The sequence below is a fragment of the Lithobates pipiens genome, unplaced genomic scaffold (genome assembly GCF_037356315.1).
Source record: "Lithobates pipiens isolate NorthernLeopardFrog02 unplaced genomic scaffold, aLitPip1_a1.2 Scaffold_27, whole genome shotgun sequence".
Classification (NCBI taxonomy): domain Eukaryota; kingdom Metazoa; phylum Chordata; class Amphibia; order Anura; family Ranidae; genus Lithobates; species Lithobates pipiens.
Genome location: NW_027507788.1, coordinates 73,729,580 through 73,753,486, shown reverse-complemented (window position 1 = coordinate 73,753,486; position 23,907 = coordinate 73,729,580). Strand labels below are relative to the sequence as shown.

At 44.8% G+C, this 23,907-nt stretch overlaps 1 protein-coding gene across 2 annotated transcripts in view; it reads right to left on the bottom strand.

Moving 5' to 3' along the window:
• Positions 1-23,907, bottom strand: part of TRPM4 (transient receptor potential cation channel subfamily M member 4) — an 864,058-nt gene that overhangs the window by 312,809 nt on the left and 527,342 nt on the right. For both annotated transcript variants that reach the window (XM_077457078.1, XM_077457079.1), the window contains exons 12-13: positions 18,690-18,809; positions 16,637-16,766 (exon numbers count right to left, since the gene is read on the bottom strand). In XM_077457078.1, the coding sequence (XP_077313204.1) occupies positions 16,637-16,766; positions 18,690-18,809 (250 nt within the window). The remainder of the gene's footprint in view (positions 1-16,636; positions 16,767-18,689; positions 18,810-23,907) is intronic.

Genomic DNA, 23,907 nt, shown 5'->3' with positions numbered 1-23,907 from the left:
TATAGGGCAGGCCCCTACTTTCAAACATCCAACTTGCAAACTTCTCCTACTTGCAAACGGAAGAAGGCAACAGCAAGTGAGATGAAAAAAGATGGACAACAAAACAAATTATACAGGGGTGATCACCCTTCCCTATATTTTCCAAAATGCTTAAAAATAGTTTTTTTGACTGGAGCTACACTTTAAAAATGTACCAGTTGAAAATTACAAACAGATTCAACTTAACACAACAAACCTACACAGTCCCTGTCTTGTTTGCACCGCCTGTATACTGCTGTTCTAAGTATATAGGGCCTGGGGGCCACACGCATTTCCTTTTTTTAATATGGGTACGGGGTTCCCCTTAATATGCGTACAAGACCCAAAGGGGCTGGTAATGGGCAGGGAGGGCTACCCATGCTATTTTTCGCAATGATTTTCAACCATATTGCAGGAACCAGATATAACATTAAAACCGCAAGCAGTTTTAAATGATGTTATTTCCGTTAAATGTCATTTTGTGCAGGGACTGTTCTAAACACGGTTAACACGTGGTACTTCACAGGCATACTACAGACACCCCCCAGGCACGATATTTAAAGGAATATTTCACTTTTTTTTTTCACTTTAATCCTCATTAAAATCATTGCTCCCGCCAAAACGGCAATTTTTAAAAAAAATTTAGGCATTGACCCATGTCCCCTGGGGCAGGAGCCAGGTCCCCAAACCCTTTTTAGGACAGCATCTTGCATATTAGCTGTTAAAATTAGCACTTTTAATTTCGAACATTCGAGTCCCATAGACCTCAATGGGGTTCTAAAGTTCGTACGAATTTGGGGTCCGTTCGAAAGTTCTGGTGCGAACCGGGGGTGTTCGGCTCATCCCTACCCGGTACAAACACAAAATGGCGGAAATGTTACCGCTGTCACAGAGGGCTGTCAGAATGGAGCACTTCCAGGCCTTGCTTAGAGAAATGCTGCATTCTGCTTTTGCGTGCACTGGCAGAGGAGCAATTCTCACTCCCAGAGAAGGAGTTGCGGGTACCAATCCAACAGCGCCTGCAAGAAGAGGCCCGTTTGAAGATGTGTTGGTGACTTCTGATATGCGGTCATTCTTTCAGCCGACCCATCGACAGGTGTCATCCGGATCCAGCATCAGGGAACACCTAGACGGTCAGGTGTCCGACTACATCGGGTTAACGGCCGATGTGGACGCTCTGAGGAGTGATGAACCCCTGGACTACTGAGTGGGCAGGCTTGACCTCTGGCCAGAGCTTGCCCAATTTGCAATCGAACTGTTGGCTTGCCCCTCGTCCAGTGTCCTGTCCGAAAGGACGTTCAGCGCAGCAGGGGGATCGTGACTGATAACACTGTCGTGAGCTAGGCGAGTACGCTTAACTACCTCACATTTCTAAAAATGAATGAGGCATGGATCTCGGAGGAATTGAACACATGTGACCAGTAGACCATGTATATGTCTATAAACGATTTTTTTATTCGAGCACACAGACCTTCTTTCTTCATTTGGCTCACTTCCTTGTCCAAAAAAAGCACACCGTACTATATGCCTGTACCCTCCTGTTTGAGGAGGTTGAGCGGTGTCATATTTCTACTGGGGCTGCTTATTATGAGGGGCTCCCACCATCCCTGTGCTGTGCTAACATCCTCCTGGGGCTGCTTATTATGAGGGCTCCCACCATCCCTGTGCTGTGCTGACTTCCTCCTGGGGCTGTACCTCTGCTATGCATATTATGAGGGGCTCCCACCATCCCTGTGCTATGCTCATTATGAGGGGCTCCCACCATCCCTGTGCTATGCTGACTTCCTCCTGGGGCTGTTTACGGTGCTGGTGTCAGTGCTGTATATCACACTGCTGATGTTAGTGCTCTCTATCACGGTGCTGATGTCAGATCACTCTATCACGGTGCAGGTGTCATTGCTGTATGTCACGCTGCTGGTGTCAGTGCTCCCTATCACGGTGCTGGTGTCAGTGCTCCCTATCACGGTGCTGGTGTCAGTGCTCCCTATCACGGTGCTGGTGTCAGATCACTCTATCACGGTGCCGGTGTCAGATCACTCTATCACGGTGCCGGTGTCAGATCACTCTATCACGGTGCCGGTGTCAGATCACTCTATCACGGTGCCGGTGTCAGATCACTCTATCACGGTGCCGGTGTCAGATCACTCTATCACGGTGCCGGTGTCAGATCACTCTATCACGGTGCCAGTGTCAGATCACTCTATCACGGTGCCGGTGTCAGATCACTCCATCACGGTGCCGGTGTCATTGCTGTATGTCACACTGCTGGTGATCATCTCCTGCACCCTCTTTTTTGCCTACCCTGACCTTCCCTCTCCTCCATTGCCTTCATGCGCTCCACAGTCCTGAATTGTCACAACAATTTCACATATAAAAAAAGAATGCTTGTAGTTGTTGATCCCAGATTCACCTCATACATGTTTTATGTCATGGGTCATGTGGTGGGACTATGTTTGCACAGCTAGTAATTATTTTGTGGCTGCAAATTTGACCTGTAGGTTTGCAAAGTTCGCCTCCCATTGAAGTCAATGGGGCCCGCCGCGAACGTTACGGTTCGCAAACTATCGGCCGTGTTCGCGGTCCGCGTTCGCAAAACGTCCCGTCGGAAGTTCGTCCATCACTAGTTCTGACAAGTAGTGGAAAAAAAGCAGCAACAGTGACAGGGGCGGTTACCTGTCAATCCAATTCTTGGCCAGAGAGTAGCTACCGTGGGAAACCCTACCACTTGACCCCAAAGGAAGAGATAGATAAATATAGGCCTTGGGTTATATATGCAAGATTGGAATCACTGGACTGTAAAGAGGTATTGTAAGAAACTTAACGTACGGGAAGATTGATATGACTTCAGCTGCCCAGTCAGATAGAGGAAATAACAGAGCAAGGGATTTGGGTATGTCTGAATTCAGGGGGACATCCTCCACACTTAAGGTATGTATCAACAATGTTCCATCCCTGGTGTTTCTGCAAGAATAAATCCCTAGAAGGTAAGAGTTGTTTTTTAAATTGCCCCCCATACAGGCGGAGAAGGGGCTAATGAAATGGGATGGATCTCTGAAAGAATTTTAAACTTACCAAACAGATGTTATGGGTTTAACAAGAAGTACAGGTTATGATAGAAAACATGTAGTTCGGGGTTCCCCTGTGGGGAAATTCCGTGCCGTTTTTATCAATGAACTTTTATGTTTATTGTTGGACTGACAATTCATTATAGCTGCGAGTAGTTTTAAATTGCTTTTTTTCCTTTATAAATGTGATTTTGCTGTCAGACTGTTCTAAACATGGGAAACATGCACCCCTTTAAAGGCATACTATAGACACCCCCAAGTATGAAATTCAAAGGAATATTACACTTTTATTGTTTCACTTTAAGCATTCTAAAAATCACTGCACCCGAAAAAACTGATGTTTTTAAAACTTTTTTTTTTTTTGCATTGATGCATGTCCCCTGGGGCAGGACCCAGTTCCCCAAACACTTCTTTATGACAATACCATGCATATAAGCCTTAAAAATTAGCACTTTTGATTATTCATGCTCATGTCCCATAGACTTTAACGTATGTTTGAACACATTTTTTGCCTGTTCTGGATGCGAACCGAACAGGTGTTGGGCTCATCCCTAGTGGTTTCAAGATGCACAATAAGGAGGCACTTGAAGAAAGATGGGCTGCATAGTCAAGTCACCAGAAGAAAGCCATTGCTATGCAAATGCCATAAATTATCCTGCTTACAAAGCCAAACAGCACAGAGACGAGCCTCAAACCTTCTGGCACAAAGTCATTTGGAGTGATGAAACCAAAATGTAGCTTTTTGGCCACAACCATACACACTACATTTGGAGAGGAGTCAACAAGACCTATGATGAAGGGTACACCATTGCTACTGTGAAACACGGAGGTGGATCACTGATGTTTTGGAAATGTGTAAGCAACATGAAATGTGGTCATAATTGATGGCAAGCTGAATTCAGTATTTTATGAGGAACATTTGCATTCATCAGCCAGAAAGCTGCTCATGGGACCTACACCGACATTCCAACATGACAATGATCCAAAACACAAGGCTACAGAAGAAGAAAGTGAAGGTTCTGGAGTGGCCATCTCAGTCTCCTGACCTCAATATCATTCATCCACTCTGGGGAGATCTCAAAACGTGCAGTTCATGCAAAATAGTACAAGAATTTACAGCAACTGGAGGCTTTTTTCCAAGAGGAATGGGCAGCTTTACCATCTGAGAAGATTAATAGCCTCATCCACAAATACCACAAAAGGCTTCAAGCTGACATTTATGTTAAAGGAGGCAATACACGGTATTAAGAACTGGGGTATGTAAACTTTTGATCAGGGTCATCTGGGTAGTTTCTATTTCCATTATGATTTAAAAAGAGTAAACATGTTTGCTTTATAATAAATGGCTTCAGCCAAACATTAACTGTGAGTGAAAGTAAAGTTTGTATTATCATTCATATGCTCTGAAAAATAGCCAAGAAATCAAATTCTGCCAGGGTATATAAACTTATGAGCACGTATGAGTCAAATACACTGCCACTAATGAAATAACCTGCCTGCCTAATCTAACGTAATCTCTCTGTCCATGCCAACAGTACACGCGGCCGCTAGGGACAGCTGTTTGATCATTCAACGAAGATCAAACATTATGGGCCGTTCGCGCCAAATTCGAGCGGCACGTCACGGTTGCTTTGGCCAATCACAGTGCCGTCAGGGAAGAGAGCCATAACTGGCCACAGGCAGAGTGCCTGTGGCCAATTATGGCTCGGGGGGTTAAGTACACGCTCCGCACTATATAAGGCCGCCTGCACGGCGACTGTGTGTAGTGTGTTGGTGCCGTTTGTTAAAGATAGAGACAGAGAGACTGTCATTCCATTTAGTTTCAGCAGGTAGGCAATTCCTTCCTGGTGTTCTGCTGCTTATATACATCAGGCAGGCGAGACAGTTAGATAGCTGCAGTGTAGTGTATGTATATGTATATGTATATGTATATATATATATATATATATATATATATATATATATATATATATATATATATATATAAATGTTCGGGGGACCAGCTAGATCGCAGGACACAGGCTTAGCACTCAAAAGGAGGTTTATTAAACTTAAAGAGGAAGTAAACCCTGATTGGTTAACTTCCTCTTTCATTCCCTGCAAAGGTAAAGCATAATGGACTACTATGCATCGCATAGTAGTCCATTATGTGTCACTTACCTGACACAGGAGCCAGCGAAGTCACCGCTGTCCCGTTGTTCCAGCGCAGCCATCTTCTCGGTGGGTCTCGCCACTTCGCAGCTGTCATTCGGCGAAGCTGCGATGACGTCACTCCCACGCATGCGCACGGCAGCCGCCACTCGCGGCATATCGCCGTTGACCGCAGTGCGCTCAGTGCGCCTGCACGCCGTAGACAGCGGTGCCTGTCTTTCGGCAAATATCTCCTAAACCGTGTAGGTTAAGGAGATATTTCTTGGACCTACAGGTAAGCCTTAATCTAGGCTTACCTGTAGGTCAAAGTTGGTTGTATGGGTTTACAACCACTTTAAATGGCTTTACAGCAGCAAAAACAAAAGAAAAAGGTTTCAGTCTCAGCGACTTGCAAAGTCAAGAATTGCTATCTCCATCAAACAGTCCTTGATTTCTGCTGCAGGTAGCTTCCCCTGTCAGGAGGCTTCCAGGCAGGCCGCTGCTGTCCACTTTTGTTGCTGCAACCCAAACACAAACACCATCCACCATGTCCTCTACACTCCTCCACACCCATCTACAACTGCCTGTCTTCTTTTAAACCCACTTCCTCTGACAGGTAAGTTAACCACTTTTGTTCCATTAAAGGGACCACAGTCCAAACAGAGGGGAAACATAGCATCCTTCCAGGACCCAGCCACGGCGTCCTGTACAAATTATATATATATATATATATATACTGTATACAGTTTAGCTTCATCTCACTGCAGATTGTTCCTGGTGTGCTGTTGCTGATATACTTTAGGCAAGCGGGCGAGACAGCTGCAGTGTATTTAGTTTGTGTGTGTGTGTGTGTATATATGTGTATATATATATATATGTGTGTATATATATATATATATATATATATATATATATATATATATATATATATATATATATATATAATATACACCTTACTGTAAGCCATTCCTGGTGTACTGTTTTTAGTAAACTTCAGGCGTGGTTTTGCTAATCTAATTTTACATTATGTCTGGAAGGCCACCAGGGAGAGGCAGATGCTCACAGGCCACTAAAAGAGGGCAAGCGGGCTCTGTGTCTACAGCAAACAGTGCTGGTCATAGACACTGTGCATCCTCAGCACATGGCCGTGGGGCACGCTTGTCCTTTTTTCGGGAGCTGGCTGCCTTGAGGCACAACATACAGAAGAATTGGTAGAGTAGATGACCAAGCTGTCCTCCTCCTCATCCTCTCTCACCCAGGCTCAGGGTACTTTGTCTGCCAATGCAGTTGCCAAAGAGGCCTCTTCCCTTGGCTCAATGGCATCAGTCACTCCTTCCCTAGCCCCAGCATGTCCTGAGGAGTCCCCGAACTGTTTGACCACAGTGTTGAGTACATGCTGCAGGAGGATGCACAGTGTTGTGAGGGTTCTGATGATGGTACCCAGCTTGAAGAAGGCAGTTACGTGAGCCCAGAGAGAAGGGGTGCCCAAGAAGGACAGCAAACTGGCAGTCATGTTCCCCCAGCTGCAGCATACTGCCAGGTGTGCTCCAGTGACCAGGAAGGGAGGGGATGAGGAAGTCACTGACGCTACATGAGTGCCTGAGAGGACAGAGGAGGAGGAGGCACATCTCCAAATGAGGCAGGATGCCCTGCAGGGGCCAGCTTAAAGGCAGCCAACCGACTGCATCACACCGCAGAGCTCCGCATGTGCAGGGCGCTGCTGTCTCTGCGCGTCATTCCAAAAGTTATTTGGTGTGGGCCTTTTTTGAGATGTGTGCAGATCGCACCATTGCTATTTGCAACATACGTCTGAAGCGTATCTCACGTGGCCAAAATAGCATCCACTTGGGCACCACATGCTTGACCAGACATATGTCAACCTGCCATGCTGTCCGTTGGAAAGCATACATAAAAGACCCACACCAAAGAACAAAGCAGACCTCTCCTTGACCTCAACAGCTGGGATCTCCAACCCCACCATACCTTCAGTCCTCTCAGAAACCTGCACTGAGAGGAATGAAGGTGTAGAATTAGGTGTGTCACTGCCAAGTACTTGCGGGCAATCTGCTATCTGTACACCAACGTCTGATTGTACCAGGCAAATTTCCCTGCCCCAACTGCTGCACCACCGAAAGACGTTCACTCCCAGCCATCCATATGCCCAGTGGTTGAATGCTAGTTTAGTTAAATTGCTAGCACTTCAACTGCTGCCTTTTCAGTTGGTAGACTCTGCCCCCTTCTGTGAGTTTGGGGAATGTGTGGTTCCTCAGTGGCAGGTTCCCAAACGCCACTTTTTTTCATGGAAGGCGATTCTGGCTCTCTACTGGCATGTGGAAGGCAATGTCTTGGCCTTGCTGGACAGGGCGGTCAGCGGTAAGATGCATATTACTGCTGACTCATGGTCCAGCAGGCATGGACAGGGACGTTACCCATCTTTCACGGCCCATTGGGTGACTCTGCTGGCAGCTGGGAAGGATGCAGGACGGGGTGCAGTAGTGTTGGTTCTACTAATGGCGATTCTGACACACCTCTCCTCCACCCCCTCCTGTTCTTCTTCCTCCATGGCCTCTTCCTTTGCTTATTTGTCCTCAGAACCAGCGGTGCTCTGTAGGCATTCAAGGGGCTATGCAAGTACGCAGGCAAAATGATGCCATGCGGTGCTTGAGCTGGTGTGCTTGGGGGAAAGGAGCCACACTGGGGCAGAGATTCTGTCAGCTCTGCAGGGGCAGGCTCAGAGGTGGTTGATGCCACGCCAGCTTAAGCCAGGAATGGTGGTTTGCGACAATGGCACCAACGTTCTCTCAGACAGGGACACTTCACCCATGTTCCCTGTTTGGCTCACGTCCTTAACCACTTAAGGACCAGGCCTCTTTTTCAGACTTGGTGTTTACATGTTTAAAACAGTTTTTTCTGCTAGAAAATTACTTAGAACCCCCAAACATTTTATATTGTGTTTTTTTCTAACACCCTAGAGAATAAAATGGCGGTCATTGGAATACTTTTTTTCACACCGTATTTGCGCAGCGGTCTTACAAGCGCACTTTTTTGGAAAAAATTCACTTTTTTGAATTAAAAAATAAGACAACAGTAAAATTAGCCCAATTTTTTTTTAGATTGTGAAAGATAAATGGTACGCCGAGTAAATTGATACCCAACATGTCACGCTTCAAAATTGCGCCCGCTCGTGGAATGGTGTCAAACTTTCAGCTACTCACGTATGCGCTCGCTTCTGTGCGCAAAACTTTTTTTTTTTTCTTATTTATTTTAATTGATTTTATTTATTTTTACACTGTTTTAAAAAACAAAAAAAATGGATCACTTTTATTCCTATTGTAAACATCCCTTGTAATAGAAAAAAGCACGACAGGTCCTCTTAAATATGAGATCTGGGGTCAAAAAGTCCTCAGATCTCATATTTGGGCTAAAATGCAACAAAAAAAAGAAAAAAAGAAAAAATGACATTTAAAAAAAATATACCTTTAAGAGGTATGGGCGGAAGTGACGTTTTGGCGTCACTTCCGCCCTCCTATGGTATAGAGACGAGTGGGGGCCATCTTAGCCTCATTTGTCTCTATGCCCAGCTAGGAAGAGGACCCGATCGCCTCCGCCGCTACCGACGGCTCCGGTAAGCGGCGGAAGGTGCGGGAGGGCGGCGGGAGGGGGGGTGGCACCTCTCCCGCCGCCGATGCGGTGATCTCGCGGTAAATCTGCCACGGAGACCACCGTTATCGTACAGCCAACCGCCACCTAAAGAGATGGATATCTCGGTTGTGGCAGCAGCTGCTGCCGTTACCGAGATATCCCTCTTCAAAAATAGGACGTACATCGTCGTGCGGCGTTCGGCAAGTGGTTAACTTGGTGGTGCAGTGGTCTTTGAGCAGGTACCCAGGCTTACAGGATGTTCTGAGGCAGGCCAGGAAAGCCTGTGTGCATTTCATATAATGCCAGTGCTCGGCTGGCTGACCTCCAAAAGGAATACAACCTGCCCAAGAACCGCCTAATCTGTGACATGCCCACCAGATGGAACTCAATGTTGGCCATGCTGCAGTGACTGTACAAACAGCAGAGGGCCATCAATGAGTACCTGTGTGACTATGGCATCAGGACAGGGTCAGGGGAGCTTGGCTTTTTTTGCCACTCCAGTGGCTCATGATCAAGGATGCATGCACTGTCCTGTCACCATTTGAGGAGGCCACAAGGATGGTGAGCAGTGACAGTGCATGCATCAGTGACACTGTCCCTCTTGTCTACTTGTTGGAGCACATGCTGCATAGAATAATGAACAGGGCACTTGCGGCAGAACAAAGAGAAAGAGGAGGACTTCCTTACCTCTAAAGGTCCCCTTTCTCCAGACAGTGTTCTGACTATGACAATCCTAGCACTCAGCATCAGCAGCAGTCTTCAAGGGATCGTTTACAGTCCCCAGAAACCCATGGACTTGTACATGGCTGGAAGGAGGTGGCTGCGGATCATATCGTCCTTAGTGACCCAGAGGACTCCGGACTGAATGCCTCAGAAAACCTACGCTGCATGGCCTCCCTTATCCTGCAAAGCCTGCAGAAGGATCCTTGTATTCGTGGTATCAAGGAGAGGGATCATTACTGGCTGGCAACCCTCCTTGATCCACGTTACAAGAGTAAGGTTGCGGACCTTATCTTGCCATTGCAGAGGGAGTAGAGAATCAAATATCTTCGGGAGGCCTTGCAGAAAGGTTTGTGCAACACGTTTTCAGAGCCTAGGAGGCTACAAATTCCTGGTCCTCCTGGACAACGCGTTGCTGAGGCTTCGGTCAGTCACAGAAGGAGCGGTGGAGAAAGTGGCTGTCTGACCGATGCGTTCAGACAATTTTTTAGTCCGCAACCCCAAGGTATGATTGGTTCCAGCAACCACCGGCAGCTTCTGATTTACATGGTGCAGGAATACCTAGGGGCAAGATCAGACTTGGACACCTTTCCCACCGAAAATCCTCTGGGTTACTGGGATTGGAGGATGGATCACTGGCCAGAGCTTGCACAATATGCAATTGAGCTACTGGCCTGTCCTGCATCCAGCATTCTTTTGGAACGCACATTCAGTGCTTCTGGAAGCTTTGTAACCGATCACAGGGTGCGCCTGTCCAAAGAATCGGTCGATCGGCTGACCTTCATAAAAATGAATCAATCTTGGATCACCAGCTACCAAGCACCTGATGCTGATGTAACCAAAATTTTTTTTTTAATGTGAGATCCCTTCAAGACTGCCTATGCTGATGCTGAGTGACTATCCTCTTCCTCCTCAATTTTCATGCTGATAGCTTGTAAGAACATTTTTGGTTCTGGGTGCCGCCACGAGTGGCTAAGGCCTCATTCAGCAGGGCTCATTCCTGCACTCCAACTAGAGTATCTGTGAGGGGTTGCAGTGTTGTGGCACCAGCACCAGTGCCTAAGGCCCAATTTTTTTGCCCCTGTTCAACAGGGGCATGTAATTACAATTCTTGATCTAATATTTCACAGTAGGACCCGTTCCTGCGTCCACCAAGAGTAACTGTGAGGGCTTACAGTGTTGTGGCAACACCAACACCTAAGGCCCAAATTTCTGCAGAGTATATAGGGCAGGCCCCTACTTTACATCCAACTTACAAACGACTCCTACTTTCAAACAGAAGAAGACAACAGCAAGTCAGAGGAAATCTACCCCTAGGAATGGAAATTCTCTCCTGTAAGAGTTCCTTGTTTCACCAAAAATCCCAAATTCTCAAAATCCAATTGTCATTGGGACAGAAAGTGAGGTGAAATCTTCTGAACAGGTGCACACACAGCAAAACAATGGTTACAGGGGTGATAACCCTTCCCTATGTTTTCCAAAAAGATTAAAAATAGCTTTTTTGGCTGGAGCTACACTTTAAAAATGTACCAGTTCAAAATTACAAACAGATTCTTCTTAAGAACAAACCTACAGTCCCTGTCTTGTTTGGACTGCCTGTATACTGCTGTTCAGAGTATATAGGGCCTGGGGGCCCAACGACTTAAATTTTTTTAATTTGGGTGCGAGGTTCCCTTTAATATCCATACAAAGGGTCTGGCAATGGGCTGGGGGAGGGGGGGGTACCCATGCCTTTTTTTATCAATGATTTTTATCCATATTGCCGGGACCAGACATTACATTAAAGCTGCAAGCAGTTTTAAATGACTTTTATTCCTTTAAAAATGTCATTTTGTGCAGGAATAGTACTAAACACGGGAAACACACACCACTTTACAGGCATACAATAGACAACCCCAGGCATGATATTTAATGGAATATTTCACTTTTTATTTTTTCACTTTAAGTATCATTAACCACTTGACCATTGGGCACTTAAACCCCCTTCCTAACCAGACCAATTTTCACCTTTTGGTGCTCTCACATTTTGAATGACAATTACTCAGTCATGCAACACTGTACCCAAATGAGCTTTCTTTTGATGGTATTTAATCACCGATGGGTCAAATAATTGTTTGTTTCTTTTAAAATTTATTGTAGAGTATTGCACAGTGTTTCAGAGTATTGCACAGTGTTGCAGAGTATTGCACATTATTGTCACTGTGCAGCGCTGTGGGCACTACACATCCAGCCCACAGCGCTGCTGCCATTTTTTCCCCTCACTGTACCGATCGGTACAGAGAGGGGAGGTAGGAACCGGCGTCATGACGTGACGCCAGTTTGTTTACAAGTGATCGCTCCGTCATTTGACGGATCAATCACGTGATAAATGGCCACGTGAGGTCAGGTGCATGCTTTGGTCAATCATCATACAGCAATGCACTGCAATCTTGCAGTAAATTATGGGGCATTTTCACTGCGCTTGAATTTCCAGTGAACGCCCCATATATTTGGTTCGTTTTAGAACAAACGAACACCTGATATTCGGGTCAAACTTACGTTCGACTCGACCGCGGGCTCATCCCTATTGCACAGTACACCACATTTCACACCACATTTGGCGCCATTCTAAAGGGCTCAGAGGGTACTGGAGGGCTTAACTAGCTTCCTAAAGCCCAACACGTCAACTGGCCCAGGCATTGCCCAAATGTACACAAATGCTTACTTCCCTTAACCACTTAAGGACCAAGCCTCTTTTTTAGACATGTTGTTTAGAAGTTAAAAACATTTTTTTTCCTAGAAAATTACTTAGAAACCCAAAACATTATCCAATTTTTTCTAACACCCTAGAGAATAAAATGGCATTCGTTGCAATACTTTGTCATACCGTATTTGCGCAGCGGTCTTACAAGCGTACTTTTTTTGGAATACAGTAGGTGCCGTCAATATTGTGTTTCCAGCGTGATACTGTCGTGCTGGTTGCCAGCGACAGGCTTCTCTAACCAGCGCGATATCCCGTTGCGCTGGTTCTCGCACTGGCTGCAATAGGAAAATGTAATTTTCCTATAGTAGCGAGAGCGAGAGAGTGGCGATAATGTCGCCTCACTCATGAAGCCTGCATGCCTTCTCGGGGGCATACCAGGCCCTTAGGTCCGGTAGGGATTTTAAAGGGAATCCCCTACGCTGAAAAAAAAACGTTGTGGGGTCCCCCCCAAAATCCATACCAGATCCCTATCCGAGCATGCAGCCCGGCCGGTCAGGAAAGGGGGTGGGGACGAACAATGTACCCCTACCCATTCACCTGTGAAAAAAATGTACAAAAAAAAATAAACACAACACACAAGGGTTAAAATAGTTTATTGCACAGCTCCGGGGGTCTTCAGTCTTCGAGGGTCTTCTTGCCGGACTCCTCCGCTATCTTCTGCTAGCTCTTTTACTAGCGGAGGAGCCCGGCTTTCTTCTTCATCGCCGCCCTCTTCTTCCGACGTCAGGGGGTCTTGTCCCCCTCTTCGGTTCTTCTTGCCGGGCCACCGCTTCTTCTTCCAGCTCTTTTACTAGCGGTGGCCCGGTCTTCTGTCGCTGTCGCCGCCGCCGCCTTCCGTTCTTCTTCTTCTGGAGATGTTGACTCGACGCTCTCTCCGGCCGCAATGCCAGGAATGCGGTGCGCGGCGACTTATATAGGGACAAGGGGTGGGGTCACCGGTTGATGTCACATGGTGACCCTGCCCCCTTACGATGTCACAGTCCCAGCATCCTCCGGGACTGTGACATAAGGGGGTGGGGTCATCATGTGACATCAACCGGTGACCCCGCCCCTTGTCCCTATATAAGTCGCCGCGCACCGCATCCCTGGCATTGTGGCCAGAGAGAGCGTCGAGTCAACATCTCCAGAAGAAGAAGAACAGAAGGCAGCGGCGACAGAAGACCGGGCCACCGCTAGTAAAAGAGCTGGAAGAAGAAGCGGTGGCCCGGCAAGAAGAACCGAAGAGGGGGACAAGACCCCCCGAAGTCAGAAGAAGGAGTCCGGCGAGAAGACCCCGGAAGACCCCCGGAGCTGTGCAATAAACTATTTTAACCCTTGTGTGTTGTGGTTTTTTTTTTTACATTTTTTTCACAGGTGAATGGGTAGGGGTACATTGTACCCCATACTCATTCACATATGGGCGGGGGCCACTATCCGGGGGCCCCCTTATTAAAGGGGGCTCCCGAATTCCGATAAGCCCCCCGCCCGCAGACCCAGACAACCAACGGCCAGGGTTGTCGGGAAGAGGCCCTTGTCCTTATCAACATGGGGACAAGGTGCTTTGGGGTGGGGGGGCCACGCGGCCCCCCCTTCCCCAAGGCACCTCACATGTTGAGGGCACGCGGCCTGGTACGCCTCAGGAGGGGGAGGGGGCGCTCGCTCATCCCCACCCCCTTTCCTGACCGGCCAGGCTGCGTGCTCGGATAGGGGTCTAGTATGGATTTGGGGGGGGGGGGCACGCCTTTTTTTTCGGCGTAGGGGATTCCCCTTAAAATCCCTACCGGACCTAAGGGCCTGGTATGCCTCCCAAGGGGGAACCCATGTTTTTTTTTTTTTAATTTGGCATAGAGTTCTCCCTTAGTATTCATACCAAACACAGTGCCTGGTATTGGCGGGAATCCAATTCGGATCCCCGCACCAGTGTGAACCCGGCCAGCGATGCTGGTCTCATATCGGTAGAGGAAAATAAAAAAATTTCCTTCCCCGATGCGAGCCAGCTCGGTGCTGGCTCCCGCGATGGGGCTCATAGGGTGTCAATCTCGCCGATAGAAGTGGCGAGATTGACACAATATCACGGTCACCTACTGTAAATACACTTTTTTGAATTAAAAAATAAGACAACAGTAAAGTTAGCCCAATTTTTTTTTTTATATTGTTTAAGATAATGTTACGCCGAGTAAATAATATCCAACATGTCACGCTTCAAAATTGCTCCCGCTTGTGGAATGGTGATAAACTTTTACCCTTAAAAATCTCCATAGGCAATGTTTAAAAAATTCTACAGGTTGCAAGTTTTGAGTTACAGGAGGTCTAGGGCTATAATTATTGCTCTCTCTCTACCAATCGCGACAATACCTCACGTGTGGTTTGAACACCGATTTCAAATACGGCGCTACTCATGTATGCGTTCGCTTCTGCACACAAGCTCAGTGGGACGGGGCACGTTGAAAAAAAAAATGTATTATTATTTATTTTAACTTTTATGTTTTCACTGTTTTTAAAAAAAATAAAAAATGTGTAATTTTTATTCCTATTACAAGGAATGTAAACATCCCTTGTAATATGAGATTTGGGGTCAAAAAGACTTCATATCTCATATTTACACTAAAATGCAATAAAAACATAAAAAATTGTATTTTAAAAAAAGAATTTAAAAAATGGCCCTTTAAGAGCTATGGGTGGAAGTGACGCCCTGCAATGTAATGGAGATGGGTGGGGCCAACTTCTCCTCACTCGTCTCCATGCCTAGCATACATGACATGACAGCATACGAGCACGGCGGGACGGGGGCCCCTCTCCTGCTGCTGATAAAAGTAATCCCGAGGTGAATCTGCCACGGAGACCACTTTTATCTTGAAGTGGACAGCTGGTCGAACAAGAAGATACTGGGGTTATGGCAGCTAGCTGCTGCCATAACAACGATATCCCCCTTCAAAGTAAGGACGTATATTGGCGTGTGATGGTCCAGAAGTGGTTAAGCACCAAATTGGAGCTCAATATAGAGAGGTATAAAGAGTCCTTAGTCCTCCACTCAAGAAAACATACCACTGATAAATCAAAAGACTAAGCCCAAAGAACCTGACATGTTCCACTCTCAAAAGAGAGCTGCATCAGGGATGCAGCAAAGTGAAATAAAATTCAGTGGCATGTGTGCCATCACCACATGGTTAAACAAAATGGCAGCCAAGCCCACTTTCTCCTCCATTTGTAGCTGAAGATGGCTGCTATGCCCGCCTCTTCATGCATGATCACTGCTGGGACTTTGCCATCTTGTTGACAAAAAGTAGAAGGATATCTACCACGCACTGTGTGAAATATTCTATAAATTTCACAATGTCAGGAGAATACTGAGAATCATCTAAACTGGTTAGATTTATACACTCAGATCAGTTCATCAAGTTTCAGACTAATATCAACTTACAATTATCAGCCATATGTTTGCCTGGTCCAAAAAAAATTAATAAAAAAAAAAACACACAGTATATCATTTTCCATTAGGATATAGATGCAAGTCAATGATTAAATACAAACGCAAGGCAAGTAAATACCTCATTCAAAGGTTGCACGTGATCCAAGGTTTATTTTTAAGTAACTAATAAAAGGTTTTAGCCATATGGCTTATTCAGTGCGTGGATATGCCAAGCATAGTTTTTTCTTAAACCTTGTTATATTAGCCAGGGCACATTATTGTCAAATAATCACCTGACTTGCATAGTTGGAAGGAGCAGTGGAAATAACAGTATATCAATGTAAAGCAGTAAAGAAAAGCTGCTAAATACATCTGTTCCCATACACATATATAAATATATATTCTACATAATGAAGTTGATCTCATTAGCAAGTATAATAGAAGATGGGCATACTGCAAGTTCACCTGACCTTATCCAAGTAATCTGGTTTAATGTACACTGTGGGCCTCGATTCACTAAACGTAAATATGTTTCTCACTTTTTGCAAAAAGAATTTACACTTTACAAAAAATAACTTTCCCTTAGCTTAGTTAATGAGGAGAAGTGCTGTTGACTTCTTTGATTCAATCATGTGCAAGAAATTTCCCTTGCACATGATTGGGTATACTTTGCAAAGTTAAGTTGCATACATTCATTCGGCTAAGTGAAATTTCCCCCTCAATGTGAAAATTCACTTTGGAAAATAAGCAATTTCTGTTCCTTTGTCAAATAAACACCAATGAGTAATATTTACTAAAGTGAGATGAATCAGTTTATTTTCACATGATTGGATATTTTAAGTTCACCTTACTTCAGCACACCTTAGCAAATCAGGTGCTGTAACTGTAGAAAGACAGAAAATGGAAAAAAAATATAAAATAAACACTTGCCTATTGCCAGTTGCTCAAACTTTGCCGCTAAATCTCTCATAGCCATCGACTCCTCTGCTTCGGACTCCAGACGAGAAAGTTCTATCAGCAGCTTAGAAGCAGCAAGTGCTGAGGAAACAGCTTCTGTACCCTTTGAAAATAAGAACATGCATTTATTTATTTAACTGTACGAGATGTACATGTGCCTTTTTTAAACCTATGCAACTATTTATAGTAACTGCCCACATGAGGACTTGTGACTTACCTGTAAACTTCATATCTTAGAGCACAGTACAGGACCCTTAGCCAAGCATGCAGCCCGGCAGGTCAGAAGAGGGAGGGGACGAGCGAGTATGCCCCCCCCCCCCACACTTAACCATACCAGGCTGCACACCCTCAACATGGGGGTGTTCACCAGATCCTGTCCCCCCATTGTAAATGAGTAGGAGTATTGTACCCCTACTCATTCATCAAAAAATTGTCACAAAATAAAAACAGTTTTTGACAATTCCTTTATTAAGAATCCAAGAATAATGTCCCCAAACACAGATCCACTGTAAATCACGCTGCCCATCTGACAATAAAAAGAAAAAAAAGCTTTGCACTAGAAGGCTAACTGAAAAATGCCCGCTCCTCCGTCCAACAGTTCTTAAATAGGCAAAGTGCTGGCCCACACAGGGAAGTCTTCAGGTGGCCCTGCCCCCTTGTTATGTCACCTCCTGGTGCATGCTGGGATGATGATGTCAGAAGGGGGCGGGGCCACCAGGTGATGTCCCTGGGTGACCATGGCCCTTACCTATTTAAGCATAGCTCCCAACTGTCCCTGATTCGGAACAAAGTCCCTCTCTGTCCCTCTTTCCTCATTTGTCTCATTTTGGTCTGATCTATATAGTGGTATATAAAATGCACTATTTATCTTTCAAAAAGTGTTTCACAGTGCTAAACATTTCATCCATATTCTAAATTGCTGCATTAGTAAATTTAAAAAAAAGCCAATATAAAAAGGAATAGTAGTGGTAAAAAAAAAAAAAAGCACTTGCGGTGCAGCAAGCAGCATGATTGACAATGGATCTACATTAGGGTACATATTTGGATTTGTAATAAAGGAATCAAGTCAAACTGGGGTTTTTTCTTTCTTTCTTTTTTTTTTCTTCTGCTTGACTCTCATTGACTCCTGAGATTGATTACACTGATATCCCAGGAGTCAATGAGAGCCGCTATATGTCAGTCATTCTCCGCTGCCATCACGTTATTTTTGCAATCCAAAGTGCGCCACACTGTATCCTGACTGCGCAGGTACAAGATCAGGAGGTGCATCCTGGGTAGCCAGCTGCTCCAAATCCCAGAAACATGTACCAGCATGCTTTAAATGCCCACAGTAACAATGGGGGTTGTCTGCATACCAGGGACACTGAGTAAACGGCGATTGTTAAGCCACATCAATGATCATACTGATAACAATTTACACTAGCAAAGAAGATAATGGGGGTGCTTTTCTAAAAATAATTGACAAGGGAACTGGAACTCCACTTTAAAAGAGAAGTATGGCCAAAGCTTTTTTTTGCCATATTTCTCTTCAGGGACACAGGAGTGCACTTACTTGGGCTCTCCTGTGACCCAGAATCAGTCGACAGGGAGCTAAAGTCTGCTGTTGGCCAACAAGGAAGAATTCTGACCATTTTGTCCAGATCAATACTGATGTCTAATCAGAGGCTCAGCCTCTTAGGGCACCTGAGAGCATGAGCCAGAGGCTCCTGTCCCCTCCTCAGCACAGCGCTCCAATGAGTGCTGGATGGTCAAAGAAGAGAGTGTGATTGACAGTCACCACTGTCTGCTCAGAGTGGATCGAGAACTTAGCTATCAGCCATGATGATTGCTCCATTCTCAGGTTTAGAGCCGATGGGAGACAGCTGCAGCATGGAGGCACGTATGTGTGTTTTTTTAATCAACCCCAAGCTTCTCCTTCAAAAGAGTGCTTTTTAGAAACACCAGATTCTTAGCCAAGTCTACATGAAAAATGAAACTATGTAGCAAGTAGGCTTTACATCTCAAAGTTTAACCACAATTTGCTCACCATCTCCCAAAAGTAAGTGGCCATTTCATCTCGATTCTGCAATATGGCCCAAATAAAGAGATCAATCCATGGGGACGTTGACTTCATACTGTAATACTTTTGTTCTCCACTGAAAGGATTCTGTGAAAAATAGGTAAAGTTAGAATAACACCATAAAATATAAAAATGAAATTAAAAAAATGGGTATTTTGTTTCAGTGACAAAAACAATAACCGTGTGAAGACTGATCCCCCAAACCTCCCACTTTAAGCTTATATAGCTTTCCCTTTAATATAACCATAGTCTTGTACCTCTCAGACTTTCTACTGCACATAAGTAATGCCTTGAATTTCTTAAAGTGAACTTTCCAAAGGTTCCAGTGCTCTATGCACTTTCCAAAGTCTATAATTCTGGTCGACACTTCCAGCCGTCCAATTATTTCAGGAGTGGGCTCACTCACTTGAGAAAGTGAGTATATTGATAAGATTCTGCAGCTGTTTGTATGGGAACAATTCTCATTGCTAAAGGACACCTCACATCTACTCACATTACTACATGACATGACGCTACCTAAAGACATACTATTGGTGACGCCAGACAGATGCTTTGTATTCCATGATAGGGGCCTACAAAACAATAAGATCTTGGACAGTAGACCATTTGCTAAAAGGGACCATAAACAAGCTAGTTGTGAAATTATTGGAGTTCCTCCTGAAAAACCACAAGTTTCAGTTTAACGGCAGGTATTATTGTAAGGCCCAAGGCACGGTCATGGGCACCAAGCATTCCCTGGCATTCACCATTATCTACCTAGGAGACTGGGAGAATTGGCTCTTTGATGGACTGGGGACACCGGTGTGTCTGGTCAGGATTCTATCCTGGTACAGGTACATAGATGACATCCTCATCTTCTGGTCTGCAACCGAGGAAGAATTGAAAATCCTTTGTGGGGACCCAAAGTAGCAATCCCTACAATCCGCAAGTTGGAGTGAGGAACGGAGAGCCGGGGCAGGAGCAGAACAGAACTGTCTCAGCTTGGCACTGAAGGACTGCAATACACAGGAGGTGGGTGCGGGGATTGGCAGTAGAAGCTCATTAAAGTCACAATCCTTCAAGAGTCTGTTAAGGGTGACGTTTTTGCTGGGGTTACTTTTTGACAAATTATGAATTAACTGGATGCACATGTTTTTTGAGTTACCATCTGCATATGTGCAAGCTTCCTGAGCGAGGTTTCAGTCTGAATTGGTGGGGATTTGCAATCCATCCGGAAAATCTTACTGTGTATACTGAGTGAGCGATCACACGCTTTCCTCTGGTAAGCTGCATTTCTCATGGTGTTCAGCATGTTTTTTTGGTGATGGAAGACTGCACGTTTGAATATTATTATTGAAGGAAATATTATTATCACTGAATGGACTATTATTTTGATCTCGTCACTTTGGGTTTTGGGTCACTCTTCTACAATAATTTATGTTTTACAGCTTTTGTTATTTATTTATATTAATTACCTATTAGTATCACTTATGAATTTGTTCAATACTTATTAAATTTTTTGTATATGTTTATGAACTATTTTGTAAATGAATAATGTATTATATAACTTATTCACTTTTCTCACTATGGTGATGATTTGAAGGCTGTGACAATACCAGTGTTCAGATTAATGCATTTGATTTATTAGGGAGGTTGTAGTATATAGGTAGCGCAGCTATACATTTTTCGCTTTTTTATTGATATTGTGGATGTGTATCACATCTTAATAGCTGCAGCTTTAGTTATTTAGAGGGAGTTTTTGGTTAGGAGCGCAATAATTTTCCATTTCTATTAATAACTCACTCAAATCTGTCCAAGAGTCTAATAGATATCCCGGATATGATGAAGATTGAAACAAAATCATAAATTATAAATAATTATAAAAAATAATATAATAATAAAACAATTTATTTCCCCACAATTCACTATCGCTCAATTCTGCAAGTGTTCTAATTTATTATCACTGTTTTCTAGCTGGTCTAAAACCACTTTTGCCGTTAAAGGGACACTTTTTGGTTGCCAATGACAGTTTCCAGGCAGAAAGAAGAGTCTATATCACATAAAACTGCATGCATGGCATTGGACAGAGCACTGGGGACAAAAGGGAGGTGAAATAATTTCATACAGTAATGCAATCTGTAAGATTACAGTGTACTGTATGTGTTATGATTTTTCACTTTTTTGAATTTGCCGCTGGGCTCCTTCCCCGTGCGTTGGGACACTTGCAGGGAACGGAGCCAGGCACAGAGAGGCATCGAGCGGAAGACAGAGCTCGCAGACACCACGGGCGAGGGGGGACATCGCAGGATCCTGGGGACAAGGTAAGTATACTGCACCAGGATCCTGAAATGCAATCCCGAGTGTAACTCGGTGTTACCGCTAATGGTGCTGAAATTTAACCCAGAGTCACACTCGGGAAAACTGCCAGGGAGCTTAAGGGCCCACCGTAATTGCACAGACGAGCAGGATTTTGAACAGGAAGCTAAAGACCTGAGAAAGAGGTTCCATTCATGGGACTACAATAAGGCCGCGTACACACGGGCGGACTGTTCGTCCAACTTTGTCCGCTGAACAGTGTTTGGGCGGACAGTCCGCTCGTGTGTGGGCTTTCAGCGGACAGTTTCAGCGGACAGTTGGACGGACAAGGTTTTTCGGAAATTCCGTAAAACTGTCCGCTGAAACCTTGTTTCAGCGAACAGTCCGCTCGTGTGTAGGCTTGTTCGTCAAACAAAGTTGCGCGCATGCTCAGAAAGGATTTTCACGCCGAAAGCTATAATGCAGTGTATAGGACGTCTTATTTTTCGTCCCGTCGTACGTGCCGTTCACGTCATCGCGCACGGTTTCAGCAAACTGTTCGTCCGTCGTGTGTGGCCATGTCCGTCCATGCTAAGTTTGAGCGGACTGTTTGCCGAAACTGTTGGACGGACAAAGTTGGGCGAACAGTCCACGCGTGTGTACGCGGCCTAAGAAGTGGCTTGCCAAGGCCTATAATAGAGCAAAAGACAGTGAAAGAGACACCCTCATTTTTAAACTAAAGGAGGGACAAAATAAGGAGTAAGACTCTACAAGGTTAAGACTACAGTGCACACAGAAAGCAGACAGACATTTGTTCGGTACACTGGAGGATAAGGGAGGATACTTTGGTTAGCAGGTTTATTTCAAGAGATCCACAGTTGGTATATTGCTCATTGAACAACCTCTTGGTGCACAGCAATGTCTCTTGTAAATCACCTTGTTATTCTCTAAAGAGCAGGTATGACCTGATGTGGAAGCTGTGAGTTTTGCCCCTACGTGATAGAGGGCAATTCCTTACAGCTACCCACAGGGAGATTTTTTAAATGTAGACAAAAAGGCAAATTGCAGTAATATGTGGGGTAGTGTATGTCATTGGGTGCTCCTGTAGCTCATTCAGCATGGAAAAGATCATCAGACCAGCGCAAAAGCAGTTCCAGGAGCACATCTATGATATTGAGACCCATCACTTAAAGGCCCCATTAGCTAGACATGTGTCTGCAGCACAACAGGAACCCTCATTGTCTAAAATGTTGGGTCTTGGAGGTGATCCCTCAAGACAAAACGGGGGTGATTTTGATCAATTGGTCCTCCAACATGAAACCCGTTGGATTTGAGAGTTGGAGGCCACAAAAGCCCCCAGCTTAAATGGCAGCCTGAGTTTTGTTCCCTTCTTGAGATAAATATGGGACATAATTGTTTAGATTTTTTAGATTATTGAAATATGGATTTTTTTTTTTTTTTATATTGTGAAAGATAATGTTGCGAATGATGACAAACTTTTACCCTTAAAAATCTCCATAGGCGACGATTAAAAAATTCTACAGGTTGCATGCTTTGAGTTACAGAGGAGGTCTAGGACAATAATTATTGCTCTCGCTCTACCGATCTCGGCGATACCTCATGTGTGGTTTGAACACCGTTTTCATATGCAGGCGCTACTCGTGTATGCGTTCGCTTCTGCACGTGAGCTCGGCGATAATAGGAGCCGGGGACTGGGTCAATCTTTACACCTGCTACTTGTGGTCATTATTACATGTAAACATATGAGGTGGACTTGGTCTTTTAACAGTATGTATGTTGTTGTATAAGTAGTACTGCATTTTTATGACGATCAGTTTTTGATACTAATTAATTTATAATAGATACAGTGAGTTACAATTTTTGATCAGAGATGGTTGAGCATAATCAGGTTTATCCAGTTCGAGCGTCATGTGTGTTCCTCACCGTTAGCTCCCATCCCATTCCTTTTCCTCCTCCAAACGTTGACATAAACACACAGGGGAACTTTGTGAATTTACAGTCAATTTTAGTGTTTTAGAAGAGAAGGGTAAAAACGTCAATTGGGTTTTGGTTGCTGTCTGCTTTGGGGAAATTTCCTCTTAATTCTTGTCCTGGTGGCATGCTTTATGTCAGGGTGTGACAAGGTTGTGTGGGAACAGAAATTAAAGCGGTATTAAACCCAAATTCAAAGATGTAATACTGTATATTGCAGCTTAGCTTACCAATCCTTAGACGTGGTGGCTGCACTAGTTGCATTTTTAATCTTTTTTTTCCCCCCCTCTGTGATCTGGTCAGTAACATACCTCCTGTATTAGGGTACCCCCACTTTGGATGAAGGAGCAACAGACACATTTGGACAGCAAGATTGTCAGTATGGTGGGAGGGGAGTTTTAAAAACACTAGCAAATTGAAGCCAAACTCCAGCTAGCACATTTTAAACAGTTACAGTGACAGTTTTTTGTTCCCTTTTGGGATAAAAGTTTTATATACATAAATAAAAGCTGATCACATCTGTCAATATTAAGTGGTTTGTCGTAACCCTCTAACTGCTACAGCAGGACAGCTTGTTCTGTTGAAAAAACAGACTTGCTGGCAGGATACCCAGGTGAAAATAAAGATAACAGAGACTAAGGGCCGGTTCACACTGCGGGCGATGCGAGGCGACACGACTTGCCTCGCCGCGATCTGACAAGTCGCCCCCGTTCTGTACAATGGAACCGTTCTGAGAGGAGCGACTCGAGTCGCTCCGACTCAGAAAAAAGGTTCCTGTACTACTTTTGGGCGACCTCGGGGCGACTTGCATTGACTTCTATACAGAAGTCATTTGCAAGTCGCCGCTGAGGTCGTGGCGAGGCAAGTCGGTGTCGCCTCGCATCGCCCGCAGTGTGAACCGACCCTAAAAAGAAAATAA